Below are 18,245 nucleotides of genomic sequence, written 5' to 3' on the forward strand. Positions count from 1 at the left end.
ACCCATTTACCTGGGCATGTATATACAAAGAGCTGAATAGGTTTATCGTTCTAAAATCCCCCATAATAGAGGGTCTGTGCAACCTTCCTCCAGCTGTGATGCCTGTGTCCCTGGGGGACACGGCACGGGGACCTTCCCAAGCGCGGCCGGCCTTGAGCTCCCAGCTGGAGCCTGCAGGGAGCGGGCTCGGCCCTTCACTCGCGGTTTCCGGCGTGGCCTTGGCCGCTCGAGGAGGGTATTCCGGACCCTTTCTGCAGTGATGGAGGGCCCTGGGGCATCCCGCGCTTCCCGGGCCGCCCCTTCCCCCGGGCTCTCCTCGAGGTCGGGCCGCGGTGTCCCAGCAGAGAGCGGGGGCTCTGCCCGGGGCTGGTGGGGTCCGGGAGGCCGCGGGGCACCCGGGGGCAGCCGCCCGCCCTCTCCGGCACTGGGGGCGGTGGCTCCCGTCCCGCCAGAGCCCCCGGGGCCAGGCGGGGGCGGAGCCGCCGGCCCGGCCCGGCCCCTCCCGCCGCCGCTGCCGCCGCAGTGGCCGCGCAGCCCCGGGGCAGCGGGCAGGGAGCGGAGCCGGGCTGGGCTGGGCTGCCGTGAGCGGGGAGCCGCCGCAGCCGCGGCAGGGGCGGAGCCGGCACCGGGGCATCCTCCCTTGCCTGTCTCCCTGCCGCCCGCCCGGCATCGCCGCGGCGGAGGGTGCTGCCAGCGCCGGCAGGGAGCCGCGGAGCCCCGCCGGGGTGCGCGAAGATGCTGTCCTACAGCGTGCTGGACGCCAACGTGGTGGACGTGGAGAAGCGGAGGAACCCCTCGAAACACTATGTGAGTGCCGGCGGGGCGCGGGGGTGTGCACGTGTGCGGGGGGGACGGGCCAGGCCCGGAGCGGTGCCCGGAGCGGTGTCCGGAGCGGTGTCCGGAGCGGTGTCCGGAGCGGTGCCCGGAGCGGTGCCCGGAGCGGTGCCCGGAGCGGTGCCCGGAGCGGTGTCCGGAGCGGTGCCCGGAGCGGTGCCCGGAGCGGTGTCCGGAGCCGTCCCTTGGCACTCTGTGGACGAGACGCTGGCCTCAGGTGAGACACCCGCGGAGCTCCCCGCGGCCTCTTGCTGTGGAGGTGCGGCTCTTCTTCCTCGCCCTCTTTCGCCCCGTTTTGCTCTTGGCTTGTTATAGTGTTACCCTTCTGAAGTTGCCTTTCCCTCGGAAGGCGGATCTTCCCTTCTTCCTCACTAGTCCCAGGGCAGGATGGGGCAGGTCTCCTGGATCCCCGGGCTGTCCCCTGGCCAGGGTGCTCGGTGGGGAGCGGAGCAAGGTTCGGCTGCGGCGGGGTCGGGCAGCCGGCGGTGCTGAGCGCATCTTTGCTCCTTCTCACCCTAAGTTACATTCAGACCTTTTTTGAGAGGGCAGCCTGTCTGCATGCTTCCCAAGGCAGCCTCAGCGTTTGGATCTCTTTTATCTCTCTTTCACACCTTACTGCCAATAGCAGAGCATTAGAGGAGAGTTTTTAACAATTTTCCCGGACTCCTGTGTTGCAGCCTGTCATGTGGAGGTGCCTTTGCCTGAAGGAGTTTGCAGCATACAGTCTGTAGCTTTCCCCTCTCCACTTAAGTAGACAAGTATCTTTTCTTCAGTCTCTGTCTGTTTCTGGGTTTTAGCTGCACCAAATCCTTTAACTGTTTCTCAAGATACAACATGTATTTTAAAACGTGATCATTATAACAGAAAGTTGGATTTTGTCTATAGAGAAAGTAAATCTTACAGCTTTGGTAAGGAAAAGCCTTGAGGGGGTATTGCATCTGGTGTGAAATTGCTCTGAGTATACTGTGTTTCCTGGCATTGTGTGTCTGCCAGATTTCTCCGGAGCTGATCAGCAGCTGAATGGATTGTTGAAAAGATAAGGCCAAAGACTGGACTTAAACCTTTATATTAGTGCTGCATATCACTGAGCTTTTTCCTCTGAGGCTTAAACTATAATCCAGTTTAAGGCTAGAGGGCACTATGTTGCTGGGAGATGCAGACTTGTAAAGCTGAATCTCTCATCTACCATGGAATTAAGCATCTTGTGACCAATCCATAAGACTGGAAGTTTTAGGTCTCGTATCCTCTCAGATTGCAGCAGGACCTGTGTGTTCAGTCTGTTAGGCACTCACTGCTTCCAGGTGGGAATGGCTTCTTTAGTTTTCGCAGGCTCAGCTGTGGACTGTGGCTGACACAGCTGTAGGGTGTTATCTCACATGAGAGGTGGTGGCATTTCAGCACCAGAGAAGTGCTTCTGCTAAGCACCAAAATGTACAAAAGAACTGGTCACAATATCTTCCAAGAGATTCTAATTTCTTCCAGTCTCTTGGATTGCTGAGAGAAATTGACAGTGAAAGCAAGATTTAAACCCTGTGTTTACAGGATTTGAAAGAAAATATTTCCTGTATTTACCTGTAAAACACATCTTTTTTCTTGATGATCATTGTCATTCATTTTAATAAACAGTAACCTAGACTATTCCAAGAAGTTCTCTTTAATCTTTCTAGTGGCAAATTTGTTTCTTTCCCTTCACCCTTCTCATCGTACACCTTTACTAATATTGTCTTCTGTACAACAGTTCCACACCTCCATGTGTCCAGTTCTCAGCCAAAACCCCACAAACAAAATGGTTTGTTTGGGTGACTAATGGTGTGTCTGCCTTTTGTCCCACTTAGTTTCCATCTGTGGCTGTACAGTATTCAGCACAGTAGGGTCAGTCATCTGGCTTTGGTTTGAGTCAGCCACTGAGGGTGAACCCATGCTTTCAGAGAACTTAATTCCCTGGGTCTGACCCATTGGTTGCTGTTACTTTGGTTCTGTGCTCCTTTTTAACATGAAACAACTATATTCTTGTAAGATTAGTATAAGCATCACTTAAGATTAATTAGGATTTAGCTCTCTCCATCGCCTGTGGATAGCTTGGAGACTGCAAGGCTTTATGCTCTTTGCCCTATGTGGCTTTGAAATATCAAAAAGCTTTTCTATCTCCAGCATCCATGAATGTCTTCATGCCAAGCCTTCAGGCCATGCAAATGTGCTTTGGCATCAGATTAACGATGTGTTACTGTGGTGGATGGTGACCTAAGTATTGCAGGTGTTTTAACATGACTCTCCTCTTAATTGTGATCTTTCAGGACCATAGTGGAATCTGGAGAGTGAAGGCACACCTTAGGCATTGTGAGCACGTGGAGAGGGCTAAATGTGAGTAGCACATCAGCTCCTGCACTGCTTGGCTTAGCTGCCAGGAATCATTGCCTGGAGCAGGTGTCTTTCATGAGAGGAGCACAGCTTTTGTGGCCTTGACTCAAGAAAGTTAAAGAAAGAAGACAGCTTTACATATCCTCTGCTATGATCCTGTGTGTGTGAAACTTCTGAAGAGTTTAATACCTCAGTGGAAGTTAAATAGGGCTCTGCCTGTGGGAATAGATTAAAATCTTGGCTCCAGTGCTTTTTGATAGGAACCCAGCCAGCTCTCTACCCTCTTCTGGGAAATCCTTACTATGGAAGGAGTCTGCAGTGCTTTCCTATGCATCCCTGTCAGCAACTGGGTAAAACAAAACCACCTGGCTGGCTGGGGGCCCTGGCTGGCAGCATATGCAAGGATAAACAAAAGGTTGCATCAATAACCACAACCCTCTTACATGGTATATCCCCAACACAAGCTATTGCTGCTCTTAGAGCTTTTGACTTTCCAAATTAATAACCTCTTTCCCCATACTGATGATCTTTTAGAAATTGATTTGCACTTGATATTACTTTAACAAAATGTTAAATCTCCTTGCTTTCCTCCTTCCCTTTTCTTTTAACAAGAACAATGTCAGGAAGGTCAAGTCTGGGTTTGTTGGAAAGACCCCTGATGCATCAGGGGTCACACATTGGCTGAGCAGTGCTGCAGTGAAGCAGGGTGGATTAGGACAGTGCAGCTAATGGTTGAAGGTGCCAGTTAATCATTCTGAAGAGAAAAAGCTGGTAGCAAAATCCAAATCCATTTTCTGGCCCCTGCTAAGCATTAAACAGTTTCTTTTCTCAGTTGATGTGGTTTGATCTGTTTATGGGGTAGATTCTCTGGCTTTTCGTCTGAAATTGTGATTGTCTGAACTAAGCATGAAATGATCCCAAACCAGAAGCGCATTCTGTATTTGAAAGGATCCGATGTTGATGCCTACCTCCTTCAGCCATCCGTTGTGGAGCTTAAAGAGAACACCTCCCCTCCCCTCTGTCTGCTCCCAGGTTATCTTTAGGCAGATAGCTTACCCTTTTATCCAAATGTCTGTCTCTTTTAACAGCCCTGCAGGGAGCCTCTGCCTACCAGATGTGCTTGATCTTGCTCCCAGGGAGATGAGATTGGGTTAGCACCTTCACCTGTTCACTGCTTTGCAGACCTGGGTGATGGCAAACATTCATTAGAAGCCAGATGAACAGGCTCCCCCACCCCCCTCTCTTACCACTTGCTTTTCTGCTGAGGACAGGGCAGTTACTGATGTGCATTATCTCACCAGACATTTATATGCTTGGGGTCATTTCTGAGGTCTCTTAAGTGTGCCTGTGTTATCCCAAGGGCAGGGATGGATACATCAGTAGAGATTTTCTCTTTCAGCACTGTGCTACTCCTGTTGCAGTTGGGCTTTGTGTGTTTTTCAGCTTTGTTCAGCATAGACGTAAGATAAAACGCTCTTGGCTTACAAGTGACTGCTCTGCCTCCTTCCAGTTAGACTGAGGTGCATTGCTGATTTCAGTCATCTGAGATGCCTGTATACTGTCCCAGTTCCTCCCCAGGGTAATTGTTTCCTAATGCCACCTCTGACTGCCTCGAGAGCTCTTGCAGGAATGTCTCTGCTTCGTGGATATGGTTGCTAACCTCACCTCCTCGGGGTACTGGCGTTGCTTTCAAGGGATTGAGTTCTGCTGTGTAGGGTTTCTCCCAGGAGAACGAGTGTGCCTGTCACAAATGACTTGTTGTAAAATGTCAGCATGCTTTGAAGAAAAACCTTGTACTGCTGAGGTCAAGCTCTACTCCTCGTTTCTTGGCTGCTCCGGCTTTTACTGCTCAGACTCGAGCAACTCCAATGCAATCAGGCATGTTCATGGCTTTATTCTCTTTGCTGCAAGCTGCTGTCTATACAGTGGCCAGCACTGATGGGGAGAGTCTGGACATGGTTTAGTGGCAAGGATCTTTGTTCCTATGTTAGTATACCTTGGAGAAGGAATTGCTAACTTAGGAGAAGGAGCTGCATTCGCCCTGCTTGGCTCATCAAATGAGTTGTGCAGTGCAACTTGCTGCTTCAACACAGCTGGGGAGCCCAGCAGGTCAAGGAGTACTCCCAGTTCTTTCTCCCAGCAGAGCTTTGGTCTGGTAACATTCAGACAAGAGACAGTGGTATCTAAATTCAACAGTTTGCAAAGCAAATGGCTGTCTCCAGCCTTTGGAATAGATTACCTATTAATAGAGAGACAAGGTAGATGTCCTGATTTGTGGTGGTCAGGGCAGGATGAAATAATCTGAAGGCCTTATGTCACAGCAGGCTGCCTTCACTGTCTCCCCTGTGGTTGAGTGTGCTGGGAGGGCAAACAGATGAAAGTTCAGGGGAAAGCTTTTAGCAAGTCCATGAGCTGGGGGCAACAGCTACAAAGCCCCCAGGTTCCATTTTAAAAACGATGAAGATGCTACTGTTGACTTTCACTGGGACATGGTTGCCAGGGAGATGATGTCCTAAGAGACAGCACAAAGGCTTTTGACTGCTGACAGCTGCAAGGGACCTCTGGCTTCACAAGAGCCTTGCCTGGGGTCAGGGTGTGGGTGCTGGAGCCCACTGGTGCAATTCAGCTTGATGTGCTGTAGTCAAAATTACATCAGTCTCACTGCTTTGAGTTAAAAGGGGGAGGAACTGAGACACCAAATAATGGAGAGAGAGAGAGAGTTGAACAGACATCCTAAGGAAGCAATTGTTGGAGTAGGAAAGGGAGCCCAGACTTCCTGCATCCCAGAGCAGCTTGTCTGTTCCTCTCACCCACAGCCCCAGCCCTTAGAGAGCCAGCTCCAAGGCATTGCCTCCTCCTGTCCCTGCAAGGTAGGATATGTGCTGGTACCCTCACTGGGAACATGAGGCAAGAATTAAGCAGTTGACCCAAAGGCACCTGTGAAGTGTGTACAGCATTTTATGTTATTTTCTTTGGCTTTCAAAGCAGTCTTGCAATTACCTGATAAAAAGTACACAATCTGAAAAAATACTACTCTCGTATTCAATCATTGTCTTCCTCAAAACCCATTTCCCATTTTATATGGATTAAACAGGAAGAGAGATTCAATGTGACCCTACCTGAGGCAGGAGGTGACGTACAAGCTCTCTAATTTAGTCACTTGGGAGGAAGCAGCTGGACCTTCTAATGTGAAATGGTTTTCTTTTTTTTGATCTTCCTTTTTCATGCTGTATCCTCTTAATCTGTGCCTGCTCACGCAAAGGGAACTGGTCCCCAGAAACCACGGGGAAGAGCAGGATCATGAGAGGGGCTGAGAGCACTGTGTTGTGAGACATTGTGAGGCTGAATGCTTTCATGTAGCCAGAGCAGACACCTTCTTGCCTGGAGCGTGCTGTGTAAATATTGCATGGAGAAGGCAGAGAGCAGCACAGTGGCATACTGTTTGAAATTGGTGGTGTCTGCTGTTTAATCAGGTAGTGTCAAAGCCAAATACAGTTGAGTTGATGGAAAAAACCCTCCTAGTAACTTTCCTGGGCTTTGGTTCACACCTCTAGAGAGGCTTTATTGAAACTTTTAGTGAGAAGTTTGTAATTACTAAGTTTTTTAATATAGTGCATTTTCCTTTGTCTTTACTTTAAAAGCGAAAATTCAGTCTCCAGGATCTTTGTTCATTATTCTCTTCTGGGCCAACACAGCATCACATTTGGGGTGGGGGGAGGTAAAGCAAAAGGAAACTAGGTGATTTTTTTCACCTCAAAGGATTTTAAAGTGGAATATATTTAGTTAGAGCCTTCCCACTTTAGTGCTCTCACTCTGCTCCACCTTCAAGATAAGTATATGGAAATAATAATAATAATATTAATAATAATTTACTCCTTCAAGCTTACATTCACTAGATGTCAGTTATATGATATTCTCATTGTATGCATTTATAAATGTGGGACAAAGGTTGGAATGCATAAGAGCATTTGTTACAAAGCAAGGATGCTTTTGCACTAAAAGGTGTGCAGACAGACCTAAAAGATGGTGTCTGCACTGGGCTGTTAGGGACAGGCGATGACTTACAGGGACAGGCAGGTGGGAGCAGTGAGACAATCTCAACCAGCTGAGCAGGTGATTGTCTGAGCACAGAGGTAACCCAAGCTACTGTCTGGTCAGCATTTAGGCCTTGTTGCAAAAAACGGGCACAAGGAAGGATAATAACCTTTAGATTACCCTGGGATGAAGGTAGGGAAAGGAAATACTCTATTCATTGTAGTGGCTCTAAGTGCTTGAGTGTGGTGATGGTGTTTATTGTGCTCTTGTGCTTTTTGGTTTTGACAAAGTTCCTCCTTATTCCAGATTTTGGAAGAGGAGCTTAATGTGTAGCTAACCAACCAAGTCCTTGGACTGGGAGCATCCTTCTTTTGTGATGAAAATACACATCCCCAACTTTGTGTCTTTGTCAGAATATCACATGTTGCACTAATTTGCTGCAGTGTATTCTAAATTGCTTATAGTAGACACTGGCTGCTCTGGGTGTACCATGGCTTCACAATAATGCTGTAATTCTGTATTATTATAATGCAACTTATTTAGTTTGTTAGAGTTGACTCACTGGATATAATAAAAAATTCATAGACTCTAAGTGTCCATAAATGTGTGTGTGGTCCCACACATACCGTGTTTGAAACCTGACTGGCAGTAATAATGTTTTGATACGTTGCTGGCACTGTTTCTCTGACCAGTGGGGTGTGTTTTGTTTTGCCTATAAACCACGCTGGCTAAACTCAGGGATGCACTGGGCTCTGATGCTCCAGTAGTCAGTAGCATGTTTTTATAGGCTTGATGCAAACTTGTTTACAAGGAAAACACCCCTATCTCTGTTCATAGGGAGAAACATGCCAAATCTCTACCAACCTTAGCTGTGTTTAAACAGGAGCTCCATGCTGCCGTTCTGTCTCCTTTACAGAAGTCTTCCAAGCTGCCCCAGAAATACTGGAAGTGTGACTCTCCACCGTCCAGGACATGCCTAGAAATGGCAACTTTAACACATGAAGTTCATAAATCACCCAGCAAGGTTTGAACAAACACCCCGTGTGATACACACAGGACATGGTGCAGTGTGGTAGAAGAGCCTTTACCCAGTGTGACCTTTAGGCTCTCTGGATCTCAGTGCACTCTGCTGCAAAGCCGACAGGATTTACTCACCCTCTATGAAGTGTAAAGATGCAGGTGTTAGCTCAGGGCTGACTGTTGGTATCAGTTTTGAAACCCCCAGGTTTGGGTTATCTTCCTCTACTGGCAGGGCTGCCCTGGGAGCAGAGGCCGTGGGGTGGCCAAGGTCAGGCTGTTACCCGGAAACGGAGCGAGGCCGTCGCTTCCCTGACAGTGCTCAGGGGGCACGGGAGTGAATGGGATGACATAAGAGCTACATTGCCCTCTGAGGAAACACACATCTAGGATGTCAGCTATGCTTTTTGACTCTGAGCCTGTTCCCCATGGGCTTTCCTCCCCATCTTGGAGTCCCAGTGTCTGTGGAAGTGGTTGAGGTGAAGCATGGAGTGTGGTCTTTCTAGGAGTAGCCCTTGGTAGTAGGCTACTGGCTGCTGTTGTCTGATCGCTCTCTCTGGTGTCTGCATTACCTGTCAGGAAAGCTCCCTGGCACAGGTGAAATCTTTTCAGGCTTTCCTGTACCCTCAGGGGGCTTCATGCAACAGAGAACATCTCAATTACTGCTTTCCTGATTCTGTGAAGATGAGATTTCTAATTGCTCCCTCAGCATCCTGTGATATTTTCCTACTCTTTAACTAAGGTTATTTATTATTTATGCATTAACTCATGCATGTATTTTTTGTGCCTAGAAGGTTATTCCTGGTTTTCTCCTCTCCAGCAGATGCAAACCTGCCAGTAACCCCCTCTGACCAAAAGCAAAATACTCTGAAAATCAGTTTTAAGCGTTTTTCAATTCAGATGCCCTGCAAGTGCTTTGCTGCTTTGAGCTCAGTATATTTCCTTTGCCTGAAAATTTGATGCTTTGACACTTGCCTCATCTTGAGCAGACTGAGCTGTGGGATGGTTTTTCCTGTGGTGGACGGTAGAAGAGGCAGCTGAGCTCCTGGTCTTATGCAGAATCAGGGCAGCTGGCACAACCCCTGCTAATGCCTAAGTGGGAAGCCTGCAGTTTCCCAGAGCTATCACTCCAGCAACTTTCACTGGCATTAAAATCACTTAGAATTTAAAAACAAACAAACAAGGATATGTGAAGTATTTTTCTGGAAGAAAGCCAAGGAGAGCAGATTAAGTGCATGTCCCTCCTCCCATCTCCCAGCCTTGTCACAGGAAGACAGTTCAGCATTTTCCTCAGTGGGATTAAAACAGGCTCTGGAGCTGCCTTCTGGGATGGGACAGAGGAAAGTCAGCAATAGGAAGGAAGCTCTGTGTGTATGTTTTATAAATATGTCTATATCAGGTGAAACTGTCTAGAATCCCTGAAGCAGCACTGATGGTGATATGGCTTTTTATTAACTAAAAGGCTGCTTATTTTCAGTTATTAACAATATACTGTTAAAGAAGAATAAAAGTGACTGGTTCTAGAGGAACATCCATGCAGGTTTTCCACGTACCAGAAGGTAGCAATCCTGTATCTTAAGCATTTTACAAGCCCTGGATGTCCTTAACAAGCTCTTTTTCTGCCCTCCCCCTGCCCCCGCTTCCAAATTCAGCTAAGTTTTCCTCTAACCTTTCAGCAAGAAGTGTTTTATAAAGACAACCCAGGATGTTTTGCTCAAAAGGAATCTAGTGCAGTAGCCAGCCTCTGGAATACTCATGTGAAGAATATGGAGGAGTGTTTTGGCTGTTATTGTTCAAGAAGAAATTTTCTGTTTAAAATTTTGCTGCAGTCTGTGTCTAAACTCTGGACTGTTTTGAAGAAGCAGCTTTCCACCTGTTTCTGAGCTGGGCAGCTGTAGCTTGCATTTTATCCTTTAATACAGACATCCCCAGAATAAATAGTTCTGTTTAAACTAAAAATATTGTTGGTGGATTTTCCATGGGTAACAACCCTTGGACATTGGAGACGTGGTCTGTGCAGGAGAGTCCATCCCTCTGTCCTCTGGCTGTAAGAACCAGTGGCCTTTTGAACAACGAAGGTAATTTGCTGCTGGCACTGGAGGGTGTCTATGTACAGGTATGTGAGGCAGTGCTGTCCTGGAGGCATCTCCTGTTTTGACTGGGCTCTGGCCCAAGGGAGTGGGGTCTGAGGACTCACAGCTGGGGATGGGAGCAAGGCACTGCTGCTCAGCCCCTTGGCCTCCCTGCTGATGGTGCTGGCCAAACTGCTTGGCTGTGAGGGTGTTGGGTTTTCTACCACCCCTTCAGCTGTAAGACCACATCTGTGTGCCCTGATGTTGGCCAGAATGACCATTGGGGTTGCTGTTTCACAGAATTCTTCTTAATTACATTGAGGAGTGTGCAGGTGTTTGGTAGGGATTGTGGTTTTGATGTGAGATCTTTGTGTGTCATGTGCTTAGCTTTGTTTTGACTTCTGCATTGGAGCAAGGGGAGGGAATGGTCAAAGAAATGATGTGGAAAGGAGAGGTTTGCAATCGGGTCTATTAGAGCTGATGCCAAAGTCCTGGCCAGACCCTAAGAATACTCTTTTATTCTTTCAATTTTTCCCCTCCTTCTGGAAAGCTCTAAAACTGCCCACAGCATGGGGTTATTTACCATTGTCCTAATTCTGGAGTTTTAGGTGCTCTGCCAGAAGCAGTAGTGCTGGACTGAAGAGCATCTTATCATCCTTCCTCTGTGATTTGAGGGTCTGTAGAGGACTGAGAGCATAGCACTGATGTTTTTACCACTCCTGAGGAAAGGTAACCCAATGCTTTCCCTGTGTGCCAAGGGCTTTGTGGGGCTCTGCCCATCATGTTATCCCTACAGTGATTCTGAGCCATCAGAATTATTAATCTGATAAGAGTGAGATTGTTCTCTACCAGGCCCTGGCATTTATGAAGTTCCAGGTATCCTTTGTTGGGATCTTGTGTGGAGCTGAAATTGTTGGCTGTTGTCTTACTGTATGTGAGAGGCGTTGGCTGGGTTATGATAAAGACTTTGACTCAGATGAGGTGAGGGTGCAACTGGCCATGTGATGTGGTTCACAGGTGACTTGAAAGGACTAAGGAGTCCTTTTTTAATTTGACTCCTAAGGAGTCAAATGAAGAAAAAATATCCACTGTTTGTATTTGTAGAAAGAGAGAGACTTTAGTCAGTACTAGCAAAAGTCTGACAGTCAAATGTGTGTTTTATCTGCCAGCAACCTGTCCTCCTGCCTGGCCATTATCAACCTTCTGTGTCTGGCTAGCATGAGCTGTAGCAGATCTGGGTCAAACTTCTATTGCCAAATAGAAGAACATATTGCCAATACGTTCCCCACTGCACGTTGTGATGGAAAGGGTTAAACAGAAGGCGGTGGTGGCTTCAGGCAGTAGCAGTGCAGTAAATGCTGAGATGACATGGGAACACTCTTCAGCTGACGTCCTTGTGAGCCTCTCGGTGACATCAAACTCCTGGGCCATTTCCAGTGGAGTTTGGCCTTGCCCCAGTGACAATAGATGTTAATCTGTTGGCTTGTCAAAAAAACGTGCTAGTGGTTTTTTTGCAGATCCATTTCCAACCCTCAGATTCCCCTGCTAGTAAACACAGCATTATGTCATTGTTTTACCAGGAGCCAAGCACCAAAGCCAATTTTGCAGTGCTGTCATCAGCAAGTGTCCATTCACTTTGGGGCTTTATCTGAGTTCCCAGGCTTTTTTCCCACTGTTGTCCCTGTTCTGGTCTCCGTGTCCATCAAAAACCTACGATGGTTTATGGGAAATGTGTAGGGTCTAGCAGTTGTGGGTAGCACTTTCCAATGTATTTGTGTCAGGTGGGGCTCCTGTACCTGCTCAGCTAAAGCGCCAAGGTTTACAAGGTTTGTAAACCTTGATCTTCTGGTTATGTTAGCCAAGACAAACTCTTGGGTTTTACATGTAAAACAAGGTGAAGGGTTTGGCAGCCCAGCCTTGCTTCAAGTTGATAAAATAATAGCCAAGTCATAGTCACAGACAGGGTCCTGCCCATGCTAGATCCTGTTTGTTTCAAAACACAATAGCTGAGTTCCTACTAAAAATACTGGTTGTCAAATTGCTAACATTATAAATTAACTTCCATAGCTTTCAGAAACAACACTCACCACAGATCAAATAAAACCATCTACAATATTCTTGTAACTCTTGTTCCTCGTTTTGCTTCTAGACTTACTTCCAGCTGTTTCTGTGAAGGATATGAAAGAAAATATTTGTAAAGTTACCTTCAGTGGTCAGGATCTAGTCTGCTTAAAACAGAAAAGGGTCCCATCCGTATCTCTCCTTGGTGTTTCTGGGGCTAGGAGCAAGTCCAGTTTTTCCTCATACCAAACCTGTCTGAAATCATATCCCTCATCAGCTGAAGTAGTGTAGAAGCAGAGGAAAGAGGAGAGAGAGATGCTTATCTGAATGCAGAGCATGAATTTTTCTGATACAGGCATGGGTAAATGATGACAGGTTCAGGCTCTTGACAGTAGTGAGGAGTTACAGCATTCTTGGGTATGAGGTGGAATAAAATTAAATTTTATTTATGTAATTAGGTTTTTAACACTTTGTTGACAGGTGATACTAAGACTGAAAGGACAAGTGGCTCAGACAAGGAATTGACAAATTTTTGGGGTAAAGACTGCTATTAAAGTCATGTGTTTGGGTCAGAAAGTCTGTTACCTGACAGCTGCTTAAGACTAAGCACTGAGTTCTCTGTGCTGCTGTTAAGCAGTTACCATCCAAGTTATTAAAAATGTAACACTGAATTTAGGTACAGCTTCATTCTGGCCCAACCTGTATCTTCTGGTGCCTTCCCAGGTGTCCCTTTGGAGTCTGGCAGTAGCTCAGGCTGCTGAGCCTTGCTCTATGTTGTTCATAGCAATGAGAGCTGTTGAGTCTCGACCAGACGAAGTCAGGAAGCACAGTGCATGCTGTGAGGAAGCAACCCTCCCATCATCACTTCCAGCTCCCTCCTCTGCTCTGTGCACTTCTTTCAGGATTCCATCACATGTTTCTGGGCTAGTGTTGCACATCTGGGCTTTGGCAGATCACTTTCTTTTTCCCAGCCTTGGGTCAAGTGGCAGTTTACTTTGTTAGAGATACCATGTCTGGTGTTACTATTAATATACATTCAGGCTCTTATCTAGTGCCTTTCATCCAAGGGTCCCCCAACTCTGTACATCAGCACCTCTTTGCAAGGTGAGCAGATCAGACAGGGACAGCATTGTTTGCATCAGTGTGTCTGTCTCCTGCAGAACTGGCTTCTCAGAACTGTCATGAGACTGGTGGATAATATGGGCTGATGGAAAAAAAGTGTTTCTTTTGTGGCTGAAAGTACTGAGTGGGTCATGGAACTGTAGAATACAGATGTGGGATAGGTCTAGGTCATTAATGCTGTACAAGCATATTGCATTCCCACATAAGAACCTTCAGGGTGGATGGGTTGGCTTGATTGGAAGCTTCAAATTTCTTCTGATGGTTAATGACTTCCAGTGCAGACCTTTTATTATTCACAAGCATCCTGTTCTCACACCAATTTTGTCCTTTTGCATAAACAGGTTTCTTCACTCTGTTTGATTCGACCTCCTGTCTCGCTTCTCTCCACTACTTTCTACAGCATATTCATGTTCCTTCTTAGCCTCCATTCTGCCAAGCTGCTCTGGCCTCCACCCTCAAAGGCAGAGATCAAACAGCTTTTCCTGCCTCACACTTCTTGCAGTCACTGCAGGCTGAATACAGGTGAGCTGTTTAGCCCAGACAGTGGCAACAGCTCAGTGTGGGCAACCAAGCATGTGGTGGGTTATTTGTACTGCTGGGCACAGCCTTGCTCATGTTGGCAGGAGCCAGATGCAGCTGCCAAGAGTAAGTTTGACCTTGTTGGGGTGGTTTCCAGATGTAGCCAGGTGTGACTTGGAGCAGATGCACTCCTGGGCTTGTCCTGTCCCTGAGCTGTGTGCTGTGTCAGCATGAGGGAGGATGCCTGTAACTTGTGGTTCTTTCACTGTTTCATTTTCCTCCCTTCAGGGAGTTTCAGAGTGAGCCCCAAAGCCTTGCGAGTGACACCACTTAAAAAAGCAGAGAAGAGAAAATGTGGCTGATTATGTTCTCACGTTAGCTTTAATGAAGGTAATTTTAAGCAGATGGTGTTCATTTAATGTTCTGATAGCACCGATAAACTGGCTCTCAGCAGGTCTTGGGAACGGAGTGGGAGCGAAGGGCACAGTTTTAGAGGGCAGCAGGTTGCCTCATGACGCTCTTGGCAGAGTTGCTGGAGCACTTGGGTGAAGCCCCCTCTCACTTGGACAGCCTCTGCATGTCCTGCTTGGGTGAGAGGAGAGGTGGCCTGCGGTTTCTGTCTGAGCTTCAACAACAGTAAATAATTCCAGATTGATGCTGTGGAAGCGTGCTGTTTTTGTGAAGGGAGGACAAAGGGGGAGCCAAACATAACAAGAGTTTCTCAGTGCTTGGGGAAGGGAGCCAGGGTCACATTTGGAGCTTGTAGTGTTGGCAGACACAGAAATGATGTGCCACATCTTACGTGTATCGGCGGAGACAGCTGGGACGATTATCAGCAAGCTCCTTTGTAGGCTGGTTTGTGATGCTGATGAGCCAAAAATGATGCTGGGATGTTTCAGTCAAACACACTCTCTTTTCAGCTTCCATATATGCTATTTTTCAATATTTTTGGCATTTGTCTGTGGGGTAAGGAAAGGGCCATAGCAACCCCTGGGATTTCAGTCCCTGTGAGTCTTAGTTGTGAGGTTACAGATCTACTTCTATTATATTTAGTGTCACTTGAAGCTGTCCCCATTACAAAGCTGGATGCTGACTCTATTCCAGAGTACTGAGCTCCTTGTCCAAAGCTGTCCTTGACCCTGGCTGTTTGGCCAGCTATCCTCCCAGCTGGTGTCTCTCCATCCCCCTGTGCTGGGGAACATTCCCAGGACCTGACATGAAGATTGCTCAGTGTCCTCTCTGGCACGCTCAGTGCCTGTTTTTTTAACAAATCAGTCCTACAAGATGTGTCAGTGAGCTAAGGAGGCTTTAGGATGGCTGCAGCCTGTTTCATCAAAGCAGCCTGAGACTCATTTGCCCTTCAGATGTTGAACTCTGTCTTAGAGGCTGTTTGCTTTGGGAGACCCCAGAGGGGAACATGGTCTCTTATGTTTTAAGGCAGTTTTCACACTGAGCTTTGTGTCTGTTTCAGAAGTGCTTCTAGAAGTAACATAGGCTTTCTTGGACTTAAATTCACTGTTCAGTGGAGGGAAAATGTGCAGAGACCACTTGTTAAAATGATAGTTGTTATCTTTGCACTTTCCACAAGCATTGGTGAAACTACAGAAGCACTTTGGAGCCTGTGCTTACTGTGATAGTGCCAATGGGTAGCAGTGTGGGGCATCATGAAGGAAGCTCTTGCAACTCTTGAATGTAATTTGCTAAAGGCAAAACCAGGTGATTACAAACCATCTTTCTGCATTGAAGGGGACATTTGAGCTGGGATAGTGATGGTTGTTTGGTAGCCAGTCCTTTTTTAAATTTCTGTCAAAAGGGTTTATGTGTATAGAGACTAAAAATGGGTGGTGGGGAGGAACCAGGACTGGTGAGAGTGCAGTGATGCTTTGTGCTTCCAGCTAACTGCTCCTCCTTGACTTGAAACATTCATACATCCCTGGTGAAACCCATGCAGTCCTGCATGGAAATGGTGTGGATCTTAGTGGGGTTTTCCTGCAAGGTGGGAGACCTGGCACAACTTGCCTGTTGTCACTAAACAGATCTTAAGAGAGTGGTCCCAAGAGAGTAGATTTGGGATTTGTTTGGAGTTTTGTAGGCCTGTCTGAGACTGTTTTCTCAGGAGATGGTGAGTACCTGTATGTTAGAAACTGAACTGTTTCTGGATGTTTTTGAACTGCCCACACCAACATCCCTTCAGCTGGTCCTGGCCAGTATCAGGTGTGACTGGTTTTCCACTGCTGCTCTGGCTGCTTGAATATGTTCTGGGGCAAGAAAGAGGATTGTCCTTAGTAGTGTTTTAGGTGATTGCTGAACACATCAAGGAGCTCTTCATTTTAGCTGCTGGCCTGAGGAGCTGGGGTCAGCACTCTGCACTGACCAGTTGGGAGACATAAAAGCATCTCCTGGGCAGTTGCATGGTTGGGACCCGTGAGTGCAGAAAGAGCCATGCTGTGTCAGGAGCAGCTACAAGCACCTGGGTCAAACAACAGATGCCTGGCTCCCTCTCCAGCCTCCCTCCCCAGAGATGCTGTGTCTGTGAAGGCACAGAAACAAACTGTAAAATAGGAAGGTGGGACAATGTTAATGATAACGTGCCTGAGATATCGGGCCTGTTTCCTGAGGTCCTATTGCCTCTTTGGCAGATGGGGATTAGCAGGAGCTGGGCTGGGGGATTGCCAACAGCTGTCACTCAGATAAAGGGAGCCTAACACTCAGCAATGCTCCTCTGGCTATAAAATGCTTACTAGACTTCTTGTTACCCTAATATTTAAAGATTATACAAAGGGGATTAAAATTAAGAACATTTATTGCAAAACTCTTTCTTCTGAAGTTTTTTCTCTGATGTGGTTTTTCAGAAATTGGTTATTTCTCTTTCACTGGGTGTAGTTTCACCACTTTCATTGGTGCAGCTGAGGAAGAAAACCAATTGACTCTCACCAGGTAATTCTGCCACATTTGAATGTGTCCTTCTGTCCATGGAGGTTTGCTGAGGAATTGAGGTTCCTCATGCTTGAGCAGTGAACTATAATAATGATTTTGACTCCACATGCTCAAAACTGATCTTGCAAAGAGACGCTGTTGCCAAAATTGCAGGGGCAGGATTTGGTCTCCCTTTGATCTCTGTTTAAATCTCATGGGCCATTTGCTGCAACTTAATAAGTAACAGTGCATGAGTAGTGGGGTGCTCATCCTGCCTCAAACTCAATCTCCTCAAATGCATGGTAGAGCAGACTTGCTTTCTTTGTAGATAAACTGAGTCAAATGGTCTTGCAGCGCAGGTCAAGGTTTATGCAAAGATGCCATGAATTAACTAATGCATGTAATAAGGTAAATCATAGCACTTTGGTAATGTGTGTGATCAGTGCTGTGTGGTTTAGTGAGCCAAATGAAGTGGCTTCAGGGATTGGGAGTTTTTGGTTGTATCTCTTCAGTGTGTTTTGATGTTTGCTCAATATGAAATGATTCATCTGGTGAATTAAGGGTGAATCAAAGGCCTCTTTTGCAACTCCCACTGCTTCACTGTTTTTTGTGGTGGGGAAATCTTTTCATTTCTGTCCTTGTTTAATAGATCTTTGTCAAGTTACATGCTAATGATGATTCTGGCCATGGTGTGCTATGGAGTTGCCAGCAAGAGAGTGGATTGTCACAATGTGAGATGCCTCCCTCTCCCAAATTACATCTTCTAATTTGATTTATTTTGAGTGTCTTTGTATTTCTACAACCTGTGGTTTTATTATCCTATGTTAGTTGCTGTTTTCTTAGACTGTAAGAGTTTTCCTTCATGCTGGCAGGAGGAGAAACAGGATATAAAAACTATTATCATTACTGTTGCTGAAAATTGACCAAATTACAAACACACTTGTCTTTCAATCTTATTTAGAGATACCCTGAAACTCCTCTAGTGAAATATATCGTTAACACACTAGAAATGTGATTTCCTATTAAATCAAAATTTTAAAATCAGAATTCAGCTGCATGGTTAGCATTCTCAAGGCAGCACAAACCCTGGTGATAGAAATTACCTGTCCTGTGATGGGGGAGAGTTGTATGTGTAAGGGCAAGAAACTGAAGTTGCTGCAGCAGCTGTTCCTGATGTTTTTGCAGAATGCACTGGCTCAGTTTCTCGAGGGCTCTCATCTGGCTTTGCAGCCATGAGGGTTTCTTTGGCACATCCCAGCTCCTGGGTGGATCGCTGAGACAGGGACTACCCCCTTATTGGCTCTGAGAATG

At 46.7% G+C, this 18,245-nt stretch overlaps 1 protein-coding gene across 9 annotated transcripts in view; it reads left to right on the forward strand.

Annotated features, from left to right (window-relative positions):
• Positions 1–568: 568 nt before the first annotated feature.
• SH3PXD2A (SH3 and PX domains 2A) overlaps positions 569–18,245 on the forward strand; it is a 243,399-nt gene continuing 225,722 nt past the window's right edge. For 4 of the 9 annotated variants that reach the window (XM_086899424.1, XM_086899427.1, XM_086899426.1 and 1 more), the window contains exon 1: positions 594–807. In XM_086899424.1, coding sequence (XP_086755550.1) covers positions 736–807 — 72 coding nt within the window. In that variant the 5' untranslated portion in view covers positions 594–735. Of the gene's footprint in view, positions 808–5,706; positions 6,063–8,143; positions 8,252–18,245 lie in introns of those variants that run through there. The other 5 variants (XM_086899420.1, XM_086899421.1, XM_086899425.1 and 2 more) reach the window with 5 other exon arrangements.

This window comes from Cyanistes caeruleus, chromosome 8 (assembly GCF_971803275.1).
Source record: "Cyanistes caeruleus chromosome 8, bCyaCae1.hap1.1, whole genome shotgun sequence".
Classification (NCBI taxonomy): Eukaryota; Metazoa; Chordata; class Aves; order Passeriformes; family Paridae; genus Cyanistes; species Cyanistes caeruleus.